The sequence below is a fragment of the Papaver somniferum genome, chromosome 3 (genome assembly GCF_003573695.1).
Source record: "Papaver somniferum cultivar HN1 chromosome 3, ASM357369v1, whole genome shotgun sequence".
NCBI classification, from domain to species: domain Eukaryota; kingdom Viridiplantae; phylum Streptophyta; class Magnoliopsida; order Ranunculales; family Papaveraceae; genus Papaver; species Papaver somniferum.
Genome location: NC_039360.1, coordinates 160,138,932 through 160,156,116, shown reverse-complemented (window position 1 = coordinate 160,156,116; position 17,185 = coordinate 160,138,932). Strand labels below are relative to the sequence as shown.

Sequence of the window (17,185 nt, the reverse complement as noted above, 5' to 3'; positions counted from 1 at the left end):
TTTTTCCCAACCTATAATGATGTACGGTAGGAAAGCCAATATTTTCCAACCATATGTAATTCTGAAATTATTTCAAAAACTCTTATTTTATAAATCTAACCTATTTATGCCATCGAGAGCAACAAAAAAGGATGGGTTTTCGATTCTTATCTAATTGAAGTAATTACTTATGGAGAATCAATGATCGCCGTTGAAGAAAAAGAAATAATGAGGCGATGGAGAAAAATAAGGAAAGAAGAGGCGATATTAATTGGGTTTAGATTTAGCTTTTGGATTTTAATTAGATTTAGGATAATTATTTAAGGGTAATAAGGTAGGAGGTAACAAAAATATAATCAAGAGTTATATTTTGGTATGGTTGTCATGGGTGAAATATCTCATATCCATATTTAGAGCATTTGAATGTATAGGAGCTCTCAAAACGAGAAGCTTGAAACCCCTGAATAGGCTTCTTTTATAAATGAAGAAGAAATGAGGGGTATATAATTTGGAAGTGTGACCATAGTTGGGTGGCATAATAATTAAGTAAAAACAAAAATCAACAAGTGGTGGACAAGGCTTGAGAAAATGAATGGGTATGCACCGTACACGGTTTGCTTGTGATTTCATATCTTTTCCTCCACTTGAAATTTTTGAGAAGATATTGAATCCCAACCGCAATAAAAATTAATCAGAACAGTCACTGAACTGTAATATCGTTCCTTGTTTACTGCAGCAAAAAAAAAATCGGTGTCTACATTGAGAGAGGGTAAGCATGCAGGGTTTTGGTTAAGAAAACCAGGAAATCAAAATAGCTTTTGCTCACTGTGAAACAGAAAGCATGACGAATCATGTGGATTCCTCTATTCATCCATTCAGAAAATGGAGACAAGCTGTAAGTTATGTTACAAAGGTATGTGCTAGTCAAAGAAAAATTATATCGAGTACAATTGCTAGTAATATGAGCACCACACCGTTTCAAAGTGGCTCAGCAGCCTGAATTTCAACTTCCGTATGGCAATTCATTTTGGAATTGCAACTTACATGAATAACGGCAATCCTCCTTACCTATGAATAACATGGCGGTGCTAGCTGATGGGACATCATATTCGGTAAGCACAACTCTTTTATTTTCTTTCTTTTTTTTGTTGTTCAGTACTTCATTATGCTGCGTCCACATATCTGTTGATGGGTAGACATGGATCCGGCCCAAGTAGCTACAATAACTTCTACCGGGACAAATTCCTTTTCCTTATAAAGAATGGCTTTTTGGGCACTACCCTATTTTGGTGGGGGACTATTATTTTCTTTATGGATGGATATTTGGAAGTAAAGTGAAACACCCTTATCCATATATTTATTTTAATATCAAAATTACACTTTTTAATTAAGTTAGTGTAATGATTAGTGAGTTAATTAATGATTAGTGAGATTAAATTAATAAGTTGATTTTTTTCAAAAGAAGACGAAGATGATAATGAAGATGAGGGTTTTGGAAGAAAAAAGTTAGATCTTTCTCTTTAAGAGCCACAACAAGAATATGATGTTTTGGGTATTCACGGATACTTCAAAATAGTTAATGGTGTTTGAATTGGCCAAAACATTTCTAAAAATGAACAATTTACAAATTGATTTCGGTTTGGTTAAAAAACTTAGGCTACGACATTTGAAGAACAGGTAAATGTTGGTATTTTTGAATAGAAATATGAATAGGTGTGTCAACTCACTTGAGTCTTTTCAACATTAGTGTCTTATCCCGAGGGATGTGACTCTCCACTAAGGGTTGTGACTTTTCATGAAAGGACTTCTCCAAGAGTCACCTCTAACCTATATAAACCCCACTCATTCTCCATTGCAAGTATGTTTTTAGAGTCATAAAAACTAGTACTAGAAATTTAAGAGTTTGCATGCGTCTTCAAGAGTTAAAGAAGAGTTTCTGCTACATCCATTCACGTTCGATGTTGGTGTTATCGAAGTGCTGTGAAACATCGAGGTATTGTTGAATGTTGGAGACATATGCCGGTAAATCTGTAACAACATTATATACAGGGCATCAAATGTCTTAAGCAAAGAGATTACTCGCCTCAATACACCCAAGTAAATTAGTTTAAGTTTGTGATTGATCATCTTTTTTATCATTCTTTTCTTGTTTCGTTGTTGGTATTACGAAACGTGATACATAGATAAAAATCGTGTTACAAAGAGTTGTAACGGATCGGTGGATAATATACTAGTTGTATTATTGGAAAATCGGTAACGAAGATACTTACCAATAATAACCGAACTCATCTGCAAATGTAGGGATAGAAGTAAACGGTGTTTGATCTTTCTATTATAAATTGCATGATTTTTAGTTTGTTAGCACATATATGTTTTTCAAGGCTCAAAATCCATCAAAACTTGTTAACAATTAAATAGAAGAAAAACAACACGAAGGAGAGGTAGGGGCTAAGAGGCGAAGTACCAAAGCCTCCCATAAAATATAAGATGCATTTATGTGAATGTGAGGCCCAATCTTGAAAAGACTGTAAAAGCTTAGTTCCAAATACACACCACCAACCCCGGTGCTGCCTGACATTATACTCTTCACATGAAGTTACGGCATATAAAGCTTAGTTTTAAAATCTTTTCAAAACAACATCAAATCATGCAATGTGTAAGATGCAGAAATACGAATGGATGTCGTTCAGAAAGAGCTCGAAAGGCATTATGGAGAGAAACCATTTATGATTTCATCATCCTTGGATGCTTCTCCGGGGTTTACAATTTTGTGTTTAAAATTTTACAACAAATAAGAATGCATGATCATTTCAAGTTCCTTAGAATGAAAAAGCACGACACCAGCATCAATCTATGTCATCCAGAAAATAATGAGAATGGGTGGCCACAAAGTAAGTTCACCAACAACATGCTTCTATATATATGGGTTTCGATCAGAAATGGACTCTGGTGCTACGCGTAAGATATTTATCAATCAGTTCACAGAACAGGTACGCTTAAATCAATTCACAAATCAAATCTATTCAATGGTCTTATCATCAACGGATTTGTTTTTTTTTTTTTTTAAAATAAAAAAATAAAAAATTACAGTAATCGGCACAACGGGCTTAATATCTGCTGAAATATAACCAAACTGGGGCCGTACCGCGTTTATTCTTGCTTCGTCTTTCTTTATCGCATTCGTGGGTCCCGAACGTTATCGGACAAAATGAGTCTACCATGGCGGCTAGTGGTCGAGAAGAGTTTGGAAATTGGAATAATTTTAGCTAAACAAAAGCCTAGTTTTTTCATTTGTTACTCAGCTGAGTTGATTAGTCGGTCTGAGAAAGTTTCGGTTTTTCATTTTGTTGATCAAACAGGTGAATTTGCCTCGATTAAGCTCTGCTTTGAGCTTATGTTTCGATTGTTATTAATCTGCTTAACTAGTCTTGATTGATAATTTGTTATATTAGAGTTTTAATTCATCCCCAACCAAGTTCATAATCAAACTAATTTGGCTTTTTATTTTTATTTTTTGAGGAGGTATTGATTAAAGTCGGATGTCAGTTCAGATCTTATTCTACGTTGAACTCTTGCCGATTGGAACTGTTAGATTATTTTGAGAATACATTATTCTATTCTTTTTTTTCTACCTAAGGCTGCTTGTTTGGTTGCTCAGTAGTTCGTTCTTGGCTGCCTTTAATTTGTTTTGTGTTGTTGGTTATGCTTCATCTGTGCTTTCATTTCCTCTCCTCTGTTGTTGTTTTTGTGACTTTAGCATGCTCTGACAACAGTATTAACCTTGTTCCATCCAGAAAACAACGGAATTAAAATAGTACATAAGTGCTGATAGCTACGGAGGCAATGGCAATATATGTGAATTCTTCTTCTGATCCACTCAGAAAACTGAGGCAAGTTGAATGTTACGAAAGGAACCTGGATGCTAGCCAAAGCTACATACACTCATCCGACTTGATAACTGAAGCACAAATGGAAATTATCTCGATCAAGCTAAGAGCACATTTGCAAGTAATAAAGGCAGCAAATCGTTTCAAAGAGGCTCCAAAGCCTGAAACTTTACCTCCTTATGGCGATTTTGGAATTGGACATGATCCACGGCTTACTTTCATGACTAGCGGCTGCAGTAACTTCCTAGCCTTTGAAGCACATGCTGCTTATTTCTTATTTCTTAAAACCATATATAATTTACTTATTTCTTAAAACCAGGCTGCTGTAGTTGTCGCGCACAACTACGTACAGTTAATTAGAAATAAACCGTTTTATCCCAATGTTAACCCCACAATTTCAAGCCACAGAATTCTCATTTTAAACTTGTGATGAGTTTACAGTTAGTTTTATCTATTCAAATTAATGCGCCATTTATGTATTAACTTTTGTCAGATCAGTTTCTTCTAAATTTCATGAGGTTCTGAAAAAGTTCTGTATATGTTTTGTATGATCAGATGGAGCTACTAATAATAATGATAATGAAGGATCAACAGATTATTCTCATTGGGCTGTAAGTGATTAGTCGTTCGTCATAAATATATTAGGGTTGGATATTCTTGGTACCTTAATACAGCTATAAATTAACATACATGTTGTAGGGATACTTTTGTATTAGGGTTGGTATACGCATATATATTAGCATCAGCAAAGTCCCTCAAATTAATTGTCAAAATCTAATTCCTCTGAGACATTCAATTAACCCACAGTTATATATGTATCAATTAACTGCAGAGTTGGTTCTCAAGAGGGGTTCGTCCCAAGCTTGTTGCACCTGATATCATGGTTAGGCTGCGAACGGTTCTTTTGATACTCTTTGTGTTGAGGTACTTGATAATCGATGGTTGTGATGCATGTTTTTCTGTTTGTGATGGTGCTGCTGGTATTTCTACTGGTCTTGCTAGTAAGACTAATACCAGTGATGGAACGACTGCTGATGGTGAGGGTGATGTGACTACTTCTAGTGACACTGATGATGCATCCGGTAGTGCTGGTAGTGGTCCAAACGGTGGTGCCAATGCTAGTAACGAGGATACCGATGGAGGTTCAGGTGGTGTTATACATGCCAGTAATAATGTTACTACTGTCGGTTGGCGTGTTTCCCGTGGCTCTATTGCGACTGGTAGTACTTGTTGTTCTAGTTGTTGCCATACTGCTGGTGGTTGTTCTAGTAGCGGTATCAGTGGTGGTAATGGTGGAACTGATGGAGAAGCGAATGCTTGGGGTCCTGCTGGCTTTGCATCTAGTAGTGGAAGTGGTACTTCTGCGGGTGGTCATGGGGTTTTCAGTGTTGCTGGTACTAGTAGTGGAGGCGCCGCTGATCATACTTTCGCTGTTGCGAGTGGGAGTGCTGGTGGACCTTATACTATTATTTCTATTGCTAATTCCCATCCCACACCCATTAGAAATGCTCAGGAGTCGTTACATCAATTCGTTTTGTCTCTATTATGTACCGGAAGTGCTGGAGGACTTGGTGCAATGCAGATTGTCGACAAACAAACCACTATTTACCTCAGGATGCTTCTTTACGGCATCAACTTTTCATTTGGTGTATGCTTCCTGAGTGCCTGTCTTGCTGCCTTTGCAATGCTCACCCAACACTTCCGTCCTCCTCGGGGACTTCAGGTAGACCACTCACAATTGAAGGGTATCCTCAAGATCAGTACCATTCTCTCGCTAATGTCTATGGCTGTTGCAACTAGTTTGGTAGTTTGTTTCAACATTGGGCGCCAGATCTAATCATCAGACCGAAGCCTTGTTTTTATCACTGCAGTTGCTGCACGAGAAAATCATTCGATGAATATTGGTTACAGCAAGAAACTTTAATACGTCGTTGGTATGTAATAATTCCCCAAACCTATGCTGGTAGAAACTTGAGTAAGTCGTTGGTATGTAATAATACCCCAAACCTGTGATTTTTCCTTGTACATGTTGATTGTTTTAATTTTGGCAGTTTTCCTGCCCATTCAGAACTGATATGCTATAAATTATTTGAAGGGTCTATGATTGGTGAAATATAGTAAGAACTTCAATCTGATGTCCTGAGGAATGAAGCCAGGCAATAATATATTGTCTGTTCTTAATCGGTGTCGACTATAATTAAGTATACTAGTACTGGTGAGGCTTACCTAGCTTGCACCCTCTACTAGTACTACTACTCTTAATAAGAATATACACTTTATCTAAAGCTACCTTAAGAACCTCCACCATTGTGCATGGTGAAATTACCAACAAAAAATTACCAAGTAATATTTGGTTATAGCTATGGCATTTTGGCAAAATTCACAATGATAAAACAAAGATATCGTTTATGCCAATTGCTGGCATTTATTTTTTGAATTAAAAAATAAAACTATTAGTTTTTCTAGATGTTGTTTTAAACCCCGACCAGGGCCAGACTCACTGGCACTTATGAACTGCCAGGATTACTCAGAGATTTTGGGTTGCACTGGAGTCTAACTTTGCAGGAATGGCTGCAGGTTCATCACTATCTGACCGGATAGCTTGTTGGTTCAAAGCTAGCAATTAATACCATGCCGCGTCAGTCAGAAAGATCTCATTACTTTAGCTGGTTTCATCCTCTGGATTATTTGGAAGATGAGATGTGCTGTGGTGTTTGATAATGCACAAATGAAACCGGATGGTCTTAGATAACACTGTTAAATAATGAGAAGAGTGATAGTTAAAACAAACAATGTTCAGAACAATATAAGCTTCTATTTAGGCTGCGAGTAGAAAAATACACAAGTATTTTGTGTTTATTTCAACTAATACTTCACCTGCATGCATATAATACAGTACATACATATATATGATATCTGGGTGCCAAGGCCAACCCATGGTAACAAAGTACAATGGCTCAACGATATTGGATATTGAAAGCTATAACAAAGCCATAACCAAGTATTAGAAAAGCAAACGAAAATGTGTTGCTTATGATAAGGCTAAACTTCGTATACGGGAAACATTCACGACGAGATTGGAGAATGAAATGTACAAATGCGGCCAGGAAGTTGCAAAAGAAGGATGCAGCAAATAACACATTGAAGGCTACCAAACTGTGCTCGAGAAATTGGTCATGGTTTGGATATTGGTCATGGCTTCTGACGGTAGTGAGCAATTGTGTGAAAGCGAAACCGCCAACTGCGCTGAGTGTCAACAGGAGAGAAATTACTGAGAGTACCATCTCAAGAATCTGGTCTTGATTTCTCTTCATCCTGAAACCAGGATGATGACACTGATCATCAGCATAACACCCGTTCCCACTAGAACGGTACTCACAAGCTGCTGGAGGAGCTTCCCGGCAGTCCTGAACTTTCCCCCCATCAATATTGAGGCTAACCTCTTTTGCTGCCACTTCCTAAATTAAGAGCATTGATACACCATGGCGGTTAGTCAATCAAGTTTTCTTGAATTGATCCATTACAATTTGGGACTACAAAATTTCTCCATACATAGGATCAAGAAAAGAAAAAAAATTCTTTATGATGCGCACTTTTTTCTTTTTTTTACCCCTTCCTCTCTCTCTATGTATAGTATAACTAAAATACAGTCCATTACGGTGGTCAGTTACTGACAAATCGTTAATTTTTTTTTTCGTTTTCCTCTTTTTCAAGTACTTACTGGATTGAAGTTTTCTCCTCTACAAAAAATAAAATAATAGAATTGGGAAAATGAAAATATTTGTATTTTTGGGGTTATTACCTCTGTTCGTAGCAAGTGGGAGCTCTCGCAAGGGCAGTCCACCATATGCAGTGCTTGAAAATACAGGTAAATTAGCCAGATAATATATATGTATATATATTAAAGATAATTCTTTTGAACGGGATAAGGAAATTATTAAGGGCAAGAAATTGTTACCTGGAACTGAGGAACCCGCTAATGATACTTCATCTACAACTCCAGAGCTTCTCATATTCTGGAATCTTTAAATCCGGAGAACTAATTTCTCCAGTATCTTTGCGGTTTAGGAGCCACAATTTGTTAGATTATAACAGTCAACCTTTCGATTGACGGTGTAAACGAAGATCAGCGGGTTTTAAACGGGAAAAAAAGGAAATCTAAAGAACAGCTGTAATGAATTAACCAATAGCCAGCCAGTTACCCATGCAATAAGTTACAGGTACTAGTTTCTTACGTAGAAACTACATCCTTTAAAAACGATGGAAAGCGTGGAACCGTAAACTGTAGGCGGGTCCCAGGTAACTAAAGGTCAAAGAAGGCAACAAGTGGTCGACAAGGATGGAAAAATGAATGGATATGAATTCAAACACATGTTATCTATTTTCACAAGAGCCGTCACCAATTGTTTTTCTTCCTGATCAATCGTATCTCTTACACCATGAACCGGCCAATTCAAAAACTTAAAAATGTGAATAATCAATTTCATCAAAACGTTCTCTACTGCAAAACATCATTGGATAATGAAATTCATTAAGGGACATGATTTCGTAAACTGGAACACTTAAGAAGAGCATAATAACTGTGATAAAACAAGATAAGATCTTCCATAACATATTTCCCAGAACAAAAGAATTCAATCATCTGCTCTATCCGTCTCTCCGATGTCCCCGGACTGACACCCAACCACAACCGGAGCGGAAGAGTTAGACATCAGAATCCCCAGTAATGGTGAACCTAATTTAAGTCTCTTGATATACAACGTATATAAATCAAACCGACAAAACATAAAACTCAAAAATCACAGATATTCATTCAAACACCATGGATCTTCAGCAAAAAGAACAAGTCAAAGATTTTCTAAGAAATAACTATGATCATATTCAACCAACAACAGAACTCCAGAGAATAAAAAAGTAGTGATTTAGATTACCTGACAGAGTAAGGATTAGCAGAACCTTGAACAGGGAAATCAACACCACCGATTGATAATTGTTGTTGTTGTCGTTGCAAGATTCTACCATGTCGACGTCTTGCTGAAAGTCTATTCTTCAACTCATTCAATACATTAGTATGATTATGATAATGGTGATCTTAAAGTAGAGATCCAGCATGAAGAAGTGGCCGGCATTTCTCTGATGAAATCCATCTCCCCTTCCATCTTCTACAGTTCTACTTCCATTGTTTGTTTTTTTTCCTAATAATCCCTTTTTTTATTACGTAAAATTTATTTTTACACTTCTTTGTCTTTTTCATAGCGGGCTTCCTTGCGTCATGTAGACGCTATTTTTATTTTATAATAATCAGTCAGGAGAGGCAAGTAAATAAACTTTTTTTTCTAAGATAGCTGGGAAAGTTTATTGAACTAATAAGCGTCATGGATAACGAATCAACAATCCATGGAGAGAAATCATCCATCTCCTCGGTAATAAGTTTATCTATATTTTGATTTTTTTAGAAATGACATCAGCTATTTGGTTACCATTTCTACTAACATAAGAAATTTTGCTGAAATTAAAAAGGGTTTTATACAAAAATAGGTCTCTTTATTTTATGGTTTACAACATTAAGCCACTTTTTTTATTTCTTATAAAAATAGGTCTTATTTGACCAAAAATGATGGATGGAATGTTAGCACCGTTAAGCATCTCTAAAAAGACTTATTAGCCCTTTGAATCAGTAGTTGTAACCCATCTAGACGGGTTGACACTGCATACGTCAACTGGCTCTGCATACGTGGCAAACTTATCTTCTTCTAATTGATTCAACACCACAGAAATCATCTTTTTTCATTTTTCAGATCTGAAAAACTGGGTGGTGGTATGAATGATAGAGCAAGTTCAAGTTCAAGTTCACAAAAGATAGTATGTTTAATGTGTGAAAAGGAAGAAGATCATGAAACAAAGGCATGTCCTTGGGTTTATTCAAGGTGCAAACATGTACCTTGTAATGGAGTGAGAGCTCTGTTGAGGTCTAAAAAAGATGAAACTAATGGAAAGTTGTTCTTCAAATGCTTGAATCCCACCTGCAACTACTTTGAATGGTTTGTTCAAGCTTCTTCCCATACTTCTGCACTTCCAATTAAACTTCCATCATCTCAGGGTTATATTGCATGTGTAGAAGACAATTACAATGTTACAAAGTGTCCACTAAATAATCAAAATTGCTTCAAAGACAATTGTAATTCTCAATTAGAACTGAAGGTATGTAAGAATCAACATAATTTAAACATAAGATACCTGGTGTGCGAGAAGAAAGCTTGTGATGCATTTAGATGGGCTTCACATGCTCTTGTAATTGAAACCAAGGAACTATTGAAGGTAAAAGTGTACGAAATATGTAAGGAATTTAAGAAAAATCTCAAAATGTAGCCTGCAACAAATTTTCAGATCTAGATAAAGTCTAACAGATAAAGTGACTAACAGAAACAGAATCAAACTTTCATGTACTTGTTAGGTTTCTTCTATCCCATTGGATCTGCAACTGTGAAAGTGATTTTGTTGTTAACAGAACCAACATGGCTGTTATTCTGATTGAAAGAAGGTTGAGAAGAAGCCTTTCTCTTTGCAGCACCTTTTTTAGAAGATTCACCAACACATGATTTTGAACAGTTATTGGTCTTCATTCCATCCTTAGCAGTACTAGATGCACCTGCAGAAGAACTAACATCCACTTTCTTTTTGTTTTACTTCCTTTTTGATGGTTCAGAGACAAAATTGGTTAAATTTGAGCCATCAACACAAGTTCTAGGCTTGTTACCCTTTGGATTCTGTCCAACCTCTCCACCAGCACAGGTCTTTTCATAGTGACATGAAACTCCACATTTCTTGCATCTCCTCATTTTCTTCACATGGTGAGCTTCATCATAAGAAGGAATTCTTTTCTTCCTTGGTCTTCCAGTTTTCCTTATGATGACAGGAGGATTAATAAATTCTGGCAAAATTTGCTGCACAAAAAGAAACAAGGAAAAGGTAAGAGTTAGTGTTCTGAAAACATGTATGGGTTGTGTATTATATAAAGGATGTATGAAACCCTAAAAGAATCTTTGATATTATTATATATTTATTGTTAGAGCATTGCTCGGTCGAACTCGCATGCGTTGCTATCTCAAACATGTTTGTCAATGTTAGTGATCAAAACTATAAGTCTTGATTTCTGGTCTATAATAGCTAAGTCTCGGACTAGGATAGAAAGTGTAATTGAGCTCAATGACTTCATGGAGATTCATCATACAAGTATAAGAACTATTCAAGGCACCGGTGGAACTTCTCGACAAAAAGGTATGTGAAGACTTGAACTTATATATCACTCAAAAGTCTATCTACTCTATCTCCTACTCTTTGAGACAAAAAGTCGTATGCTATATATATAGACTTTGATTATATACATTTGGTATTTCGAGCCGAGTATACCTCGCCTATCTATATCTCGAAATATGAGTTCGTAAGCTTTTCACTTTAACCAAGTTTATCTTTACCATGTGACGAAAGTCATGGTATGGTTCAATCATCTTGAAAATTTTTTTGACGAAAAATGGGGTAACAACTGTATAACGTCCTCTAAGAATGTTTCAATGATTGAAATAAGAGTTTAGATTACATAAACAATGGTGGACATAAGCATTGTTGTGGAAAAACATTTATATATAAGTTTTATACCTTGAACCAAAGTTTGCGAACTTAGTTGATCAAGAGAACCGGAAGAATAGCGTGAGCCAAGTCCGCGAACTGCCGAAGTTCTCAAACCCGAGAATTTATGCTGGAGTTGACAAAATATTTGCGTGAAACTAAGTCCGCGAACTCAGTCCACGAACTGGCGAAGTTCTCATACCCGAGAATTTCTGCTGGAGTTTTTAAACTCTGCCCGGTAACTTAAGTCCGCGAACCAAGACTGCAAAATTGAGAACGTTATATATCTAAAGATGATTTCTGAACTTAAACTTAAAAATACTAAGGAATGCAGTTTGCAAACCGTGGCTATAAAAGTTCATGAACCGATTCAAGTGAATCAAATCATATTTGCTTCAATTGTGTCTTGTGTAGTACATGAGATTTCCTTGCAATTGAACAACTCTCTAACTAGTTCATTTGAAATCAATTGAAATAGTTATGGTGAAGAAGAACATGGTTGATATGGAATGCTCATATGACTAACCATTTGGTTAACTATTGTTGAACCAACAAGTGCATACGTTTGGGTACGTTAACAAACCTAGAATCTTGCATTGTCAAGTGTGTATAACAAGCTAAGTTTTAGATCTAACGGTTGAGAAATATTAGCTTGAATCTAAATCAGGTTTTCATCTAATGGTGGATATTCATTTCTTTGTTACCAAGGTAACTTAATTGCAAACCCTGATTTGAAAGACTATATAAGGGGAACTCTAGTATCTGTGCAAAACTAATCCCCACACCTCACGTGTGATACTAGTTTGCATACTAGAGTCGGTTCTCCTTTAACCTTTGGTTTTCTTCTTCTAAAACCAGCTTAACGACTTCATTGGGATTTTGAAGCTAGACCGATACTACTTTTATCGTAATTGTGTGATCTGATCTTACATCTTCTATCGTGCGAGTACAATCAAATTGATTGGCTTGAGATTGACATCTCCGATAGGAAAGATATAAAAAGTAATCACAAACATCTTCGTCTCATTGTTTGTGATTCCGAAACATCTTGTTTCTCTACCATAGGATTAAGATTGTTGTGAGGTGATTGATAACTCTAGGATGTTCTTCGGGAATATAAGACCGGATTATCAATTGGTTCCCGTTCACCTTGATTATTATCAAAAGACGGAACAAAACCTTTTAGGGTTTATCTGTGGGAGAAAGATTGATCCTTTGATAGACTTATCTATGTGAGACATATTTTTTTATTGTCAAGTCTTCGACTTTGGGTCGTAGCATCTTAGTTGTGGGTGAGATCAGCTAAGGGAATCAAGTGCGCGGTATCCTGCTGGGATCAGAGGCGTGGGGAGTACAACTGTACCTTGGATCAGTGGGAGACTGATTGGGGTTCAACTACAGTCCAGTCCGAAGTTAGCTTGGAGTAGGCTAGTGTCTGTAGCGGCTTAATACAATGTGTGTTCAATCTGGACTAGGTCCCGGGGTTTTTCTGCATTTGCGGTTTCCTCGTTAACAAAATTTCTGGTGTTTGTGTTATTTCTATGTCCGCATTATATTTATTTATATAATTGAAATAATACAGGTTGTGCGTTTGAATCAATCAATTGGAAATCTGACCTTTGGTTGTTGATTGATATTGATTGATCCTTGGATATTGGTCTTTGGTACCATCCAAGTTATTCCTTGTATTTGATTTGAACTCGCAGTTCTTGCTTGAGTAAATCAAATCAAGAAGAGAGGTATAAACTCGTTGATATACTTTTCATTAATTGATTCTTTTTGATTCTCTTAAAAGATATTTGAGTTTGTCCATACAGATTGCTAAGTGAAATATTGGATGGTGTTGTTAGACCCCCGATTTTTCAATTTGTATCAGAGCAGGCAAACACGTTTAAGACCTTACAAGTCTTTTATTTGTAGCGATCTGACTCTATGGACAAGAGTACTATCTCTGATAAACGCGTCTCCAAAAGTTCTATCTCGTCAAATTCTATTAAAGAGAAAGTTTCTTCAATCTCGATTACCTTGTGTTCTTACGAGACAGACTAACATCGACATGTGTGATCCCGATTACCCTTCAAAAGAGAGCTTCTCTGGAAATGAACGGGATTCATCTAAAGAGAGTGAATTGATTCTAAATCTTGTTAGAATTCAATCTGATAGATTTAATCGGTTAAAGCACCATGTCAATACTCTTTTTGGTGTAGTAAGTGATTGCAAATCCAAAGGTAATGCTGAAGATCAGTCTTCGTGCACGACTCTTGAGGCTAGCCTCAAAAAGGATGCCTTGGAAATTGAACATCGCCTGATGGCTTTATGCTAAGAAGTAAAAACGGAAGCCCCTTCTGGTAAAACAGATGTGCCTGAAGTTTCTATCACTCAAGGATGTTGCACATAAAATGGAGGGAAGAAATCTTATAACAAGGATATTAAGACTGTACTATCTAATCATTCGAATGATCAGAAAGTATGTCTTGTCTGTGAGACAAAGAGTTCTTTTAAGCGAAAGGGAATCTCTAGGTTGAAGAAAAACTCCTTTGTCCAACTTCAACACACCTTAAACTTAATTCTTAAGGGTGTAACTGACATTCGTATGACTAAACCAATTGGTTTTCGTACCTACCCTGTGTATATTACTGGGAAAGTCAGTTCAACGAGTTCATTGAACACTCAAGAACAAAACAGACGTCTTAATAAACATCGTCTAATGGAAGATCGAGTTATGGTCTCTGGAAATAACTTTGCCCCTGGTAAGAAAGGAAGTTCATAAGAAAGAAGAAAAATTGATGAAATGAGAGATGATCTGAAAGAGAGAATTAAAAGTTATAAAGGATTTGTCAACAGGTTATCTTCCTCCTCAAACCAAAACTTTTCTGGTAAGAATTCAAACTATGTCTCGTATTTTTACGACAGTACGTTTTATGATAATTTCTCATATAAAAAGGAATCCCTCTCTAGATTCAGGAGGAAAAAGAGATTTGATCATAAACACAAATCTTTTGATGAGCTTAAAGCTCATACTTGTGCTAATTAATCACAAGGGTTAAAGAACTTACTCATAAAAAACCTGTTGAGTAAGAAGTGTTATTTTCAGGTATACCTTAAGCATACTACTTCTGTTTAGTGAAGCTATCTTCTTATCGTCTATAGCCAAACTACTGGTCTGCAGAAATGATTGCTTAAGTATTTTTTATTTTTTTTTTTATTTTGTGTTTATTAAAATAAAAATTTTGTTTGAGTTTTTTCGGTGGGTCAAGTTTGTTTTCGTACGGATCCCAGTTTCGGCACGAGACAACTGTTTGTAAACCCTAAAAGTCTTCCTTTCCTAAGAAACCCTTAAATATCCGACCTATTGAGTTTCAAAAGTCACGTTCGCATGCTATAGGTTGGTTTCTGGGTTTGTTTAGAATGTCATCTTCTTCCTTGTCTTGATATGGTTGTTTTGCAAGGGGATTCCTTGACAAAGGTTTTGTTATTGAGTCCAAGAAGAAAAGAACCCTTGTAGATGAAGATCATCCTAACTCTTCATTTTATTTTGCCTACGTTCATGAGGATGCTAAAAAGGATGATATTATTTCTGCTGAATTTGTTCATGACTTTCTTAAGTACTTTGGGGAAGAAAAACAAGAGCTCATTGTTACTCTGAAAAATCTTGATGCATTGAAAACTGAGTTGGAAAAGGTTACTGCTGACCTTGGTCTCATAAAGTCTTACATCAATTATCTTCGCAAAGAGAATCATCTCTCTAATGCTGCAATGAATGTTGTTGTTCACAAGCTCAAAGACCCGTTGTCTCATGAGGATTCTGAAACGTCCATATGATCTTAGTTCGTGTTCGGAATAGCACTGGAGTCTGTTTTCCTTTAGCTTGTTTAATTATGTTGCCTATTATGTCTTTTTTTTGATTTAGTTGGAACAATAACTAGTGCTTTGAATAACAATGATTGTGACTACACATAGCTATTATTTTTCATCTTATTGTTCTTTTTTAGGTTTATTGGTTTAAATTCTAAAAAATTTGGAGGATGATGTTTTGCAGTATTAATATTTATGATTTGTTATATTGCAATTTGTTATGGAATATGTGTGTTTACGTCCGTGAATTATGTTTGGCCCATACTTTGTCAAAAGTAAAGTCGTTCATGATCGGTATTCACGTATTTATAAAAGAATGAATGGACTTTTGACAAATACAAAAGTTAAGCCTATATTGTCAAATATTTGATGGAAGATAGGTTAAAATCTTTTGTTTTCAAGGATTATGTCTGTTAATATCGTTATGCAAATAGTGATGGAAAATAGAATGAATCCTTGTGTATTCCGCAGTATTGATCATCCCTGATCCATATTTTATGTATTATTGTGAGGATCCGTAATGTATCTTATGTTGAGCACTATACAACCAAGTTGATTTTTTAGCTTAGTTGGTGTTCCACGAGATATGTTATGTCGAGCATATTGAACGAAATTAATCATCTTGTTTGGTTATTTAGTTATTGCTCCGTAAGTTTTCTTATGTCGAGCAAAACAAATGACAATTAAGTTGATTACTTTTGTGATTATTTTGGTTGTGTATTCCAAATAAATTAATTATGGGTTCTCTTGTAATTAATCTAGTTGAGTATTTTCGTGTCTCCATAAGTTCTGTTATGTTGAGCATAATCAATTTAATTGATCACTTTTTGTGTTTAATTTGATTGCGTATTCCGATTAAATTAATCATGTGTTTACTTGTGATTAATTTGATTGAGTTTTTGGATATAGGAAATCATTCTCATGTTTTTTTTGTCCAATAAAAATCCTTCTTTTCTTTCGAAATTAAGGTCGCTCTTGTTGTTCCTTCGGGAATGACATCAAATTGGGGGAGTTTTTTTAAACTTGTGATTAATGGTCATATCTTGAGGGGTGTGCGGCTGTGGAATTTTAGAGGGGTTATCTTGTAAATTTAAACTCCTTGATGAATGCATTTAGCTTCGTCTTTATGATTGCATCTAAATTAGTTGGTATGTATTTTTTTCTTCTTTTTGTCATGAAATGTCTCTCTCGGAAATTTCATTATGATCCCGTTCTTGTAACTTTGCCAATTTTATTGACAAACTGTGGAAGTATTAATATGTGGTTCACACTACAAATACATATGGTTTTAGGATCATTGTGTAAGGGGGAGTGGTTTCCATGTGAGGTGGAGTATTGACTAAGGGGGAGTGATACATATCATCATAGTATTATTGTTGAAGTTATGATACAATTGAACTTTAACGCTTTGTAATAATACTATGACACTGTATAACAATGAACGAGAACAATGTTTTCTTATTGTTATAGCTCCGGATCTTCAACAACGGTGATGGTGATGCTAAACTTACAACCTTTGGGATCATTGGAGTACTTGGAAGTGACGAAGATTTCAAGGAATATTGAAGATTGGACATGTGGAATAGGAGCTACTAAAGTTTCTTTATATTTTTTATATTCCATATGTATTGATAGTTTTGTCACTAAAATTGACAAAGGGGGAGATTGTTAGAGCATTGCTCGGTCGAACTCACATGCTTTGCTATCTCAAGCATGTTTGTCATTGTTAGTGATCAAAACTATAAGTCTTGATTTCTGGTCTATTATAGCTAAGTCTCGGACTAGGATAGAAAGTATAGTTGAGCTCAAGGACTTCATGGAGATTCATCATACAAGCA

The 17,185-nt window shown here is 35.9% G+C and overlaps 2 protein-coding genes across 3 annotated transcripts; one reads left to right on the top strand and one right to left on the bottom strand.

Annotated features, from left to right (window-relative positions):
* The first annotated feature begins 650 nt into the window (after nucleotides 1-650).
* Nucleotides 651-5,997, top strand: LOC113357803. 2 transcript variants are annotated; one of them, XM_026601263.1, is made up of 4 exons: nucleotides 651-1,091; nucleotides 3,774-4,102; nucleotides 4,422-4,477; nucleotides 4,699-5,997. In XM_026601263.1, exons 2-4 carry the CDS (start codon nucleotides 3,823-3,825, stop codon nucleotides 5,701-5,703), a joined length of 1,341 nt encoding a protein of 446 aa, XP_026457048.1. In that variant the 5' UTR covers nucleotides 651-1,091; nucleotides 3,774-3,822; the 3' UTR covers nucleotides 5,704-5,997. The 2 variants fall into 2 exon arrangements, with proteins under 2 accessions (XP_026457048.1, XP_026457046.1); XM_026601261.1 differs by lacking the exon at nucleotides 651-1,091 and adding an exon at nucleotides 3,138-3,338.
* Nucleotides 5,998-6,659: 662 nt separating this feature from the next.
* LOC113357802 lies at nucleotides 6,660-9,060 on the bottom strand. Its single transcript, XM_026601260.1, has 3 exons — nucleotides 7,825-9,060; nucleotides 7,669-7,721; nucleotides 6,660-7,324 (listed from the first exon to the last, which is right to left on the bottom strand). Exons 1-3 carry the CDS (start codon nucleotides 7,877-7,879, stop codon nucleotides 6,824-6,826), a joined length of 609 nt encoding a protein of 202 aa, XP_026457045.1. The 5' UTR covers nucleotides 7,880-9,060; the 3' UTR covers nucleotides 6,660-6,823.
* Nucleotides 9,061-17,185: the final 8,125 nt, after the last annotated feature.

Coding starts and splice junctions, on each gene's coding strand:
- LOC113357803 (XM_026601263.1), top strand. CDS start 3,823: ATGGCAATATATGTGAATTCTTCTTCTGATCCACTCAGAAAACTGAGG. Junction 4,103..4,421: donor TTTCATGACTAGCGGCTGCA/GTAACTTCCTAG, acceptor TTGTATGATCAG/ATGGAGCTACTAATAATAAT. Junction 4,478..4,698: donor CAGATTATTCTCATTGGGCT/GTAAGTGATTAG, acceptor AATTAACTGCAG/AGTTGGTTCTCAAGAGGGGT.
- LOC113357802 (XM_026601260.1), bottom strand. CDS start 7,879: ATGAGAAGCTCTGGAGTTGTAGATGAAGTATCATTAGCGGGTTCCTCA. Junction 7,722..7,824: donor AGCGGGTTCCTCAGTTCCAG/GTAACAATTTCT, acceptor TGTATTTTCAAG/CACTGCATATGGTGGACTGC. Junction 7,325..7,668: donor CCCACTTGCTACGAACAGAG/GTAATAACCCCA, acceptor CTCTTAATTTAG/GAAGTGGCAGCAAAAGAGGT.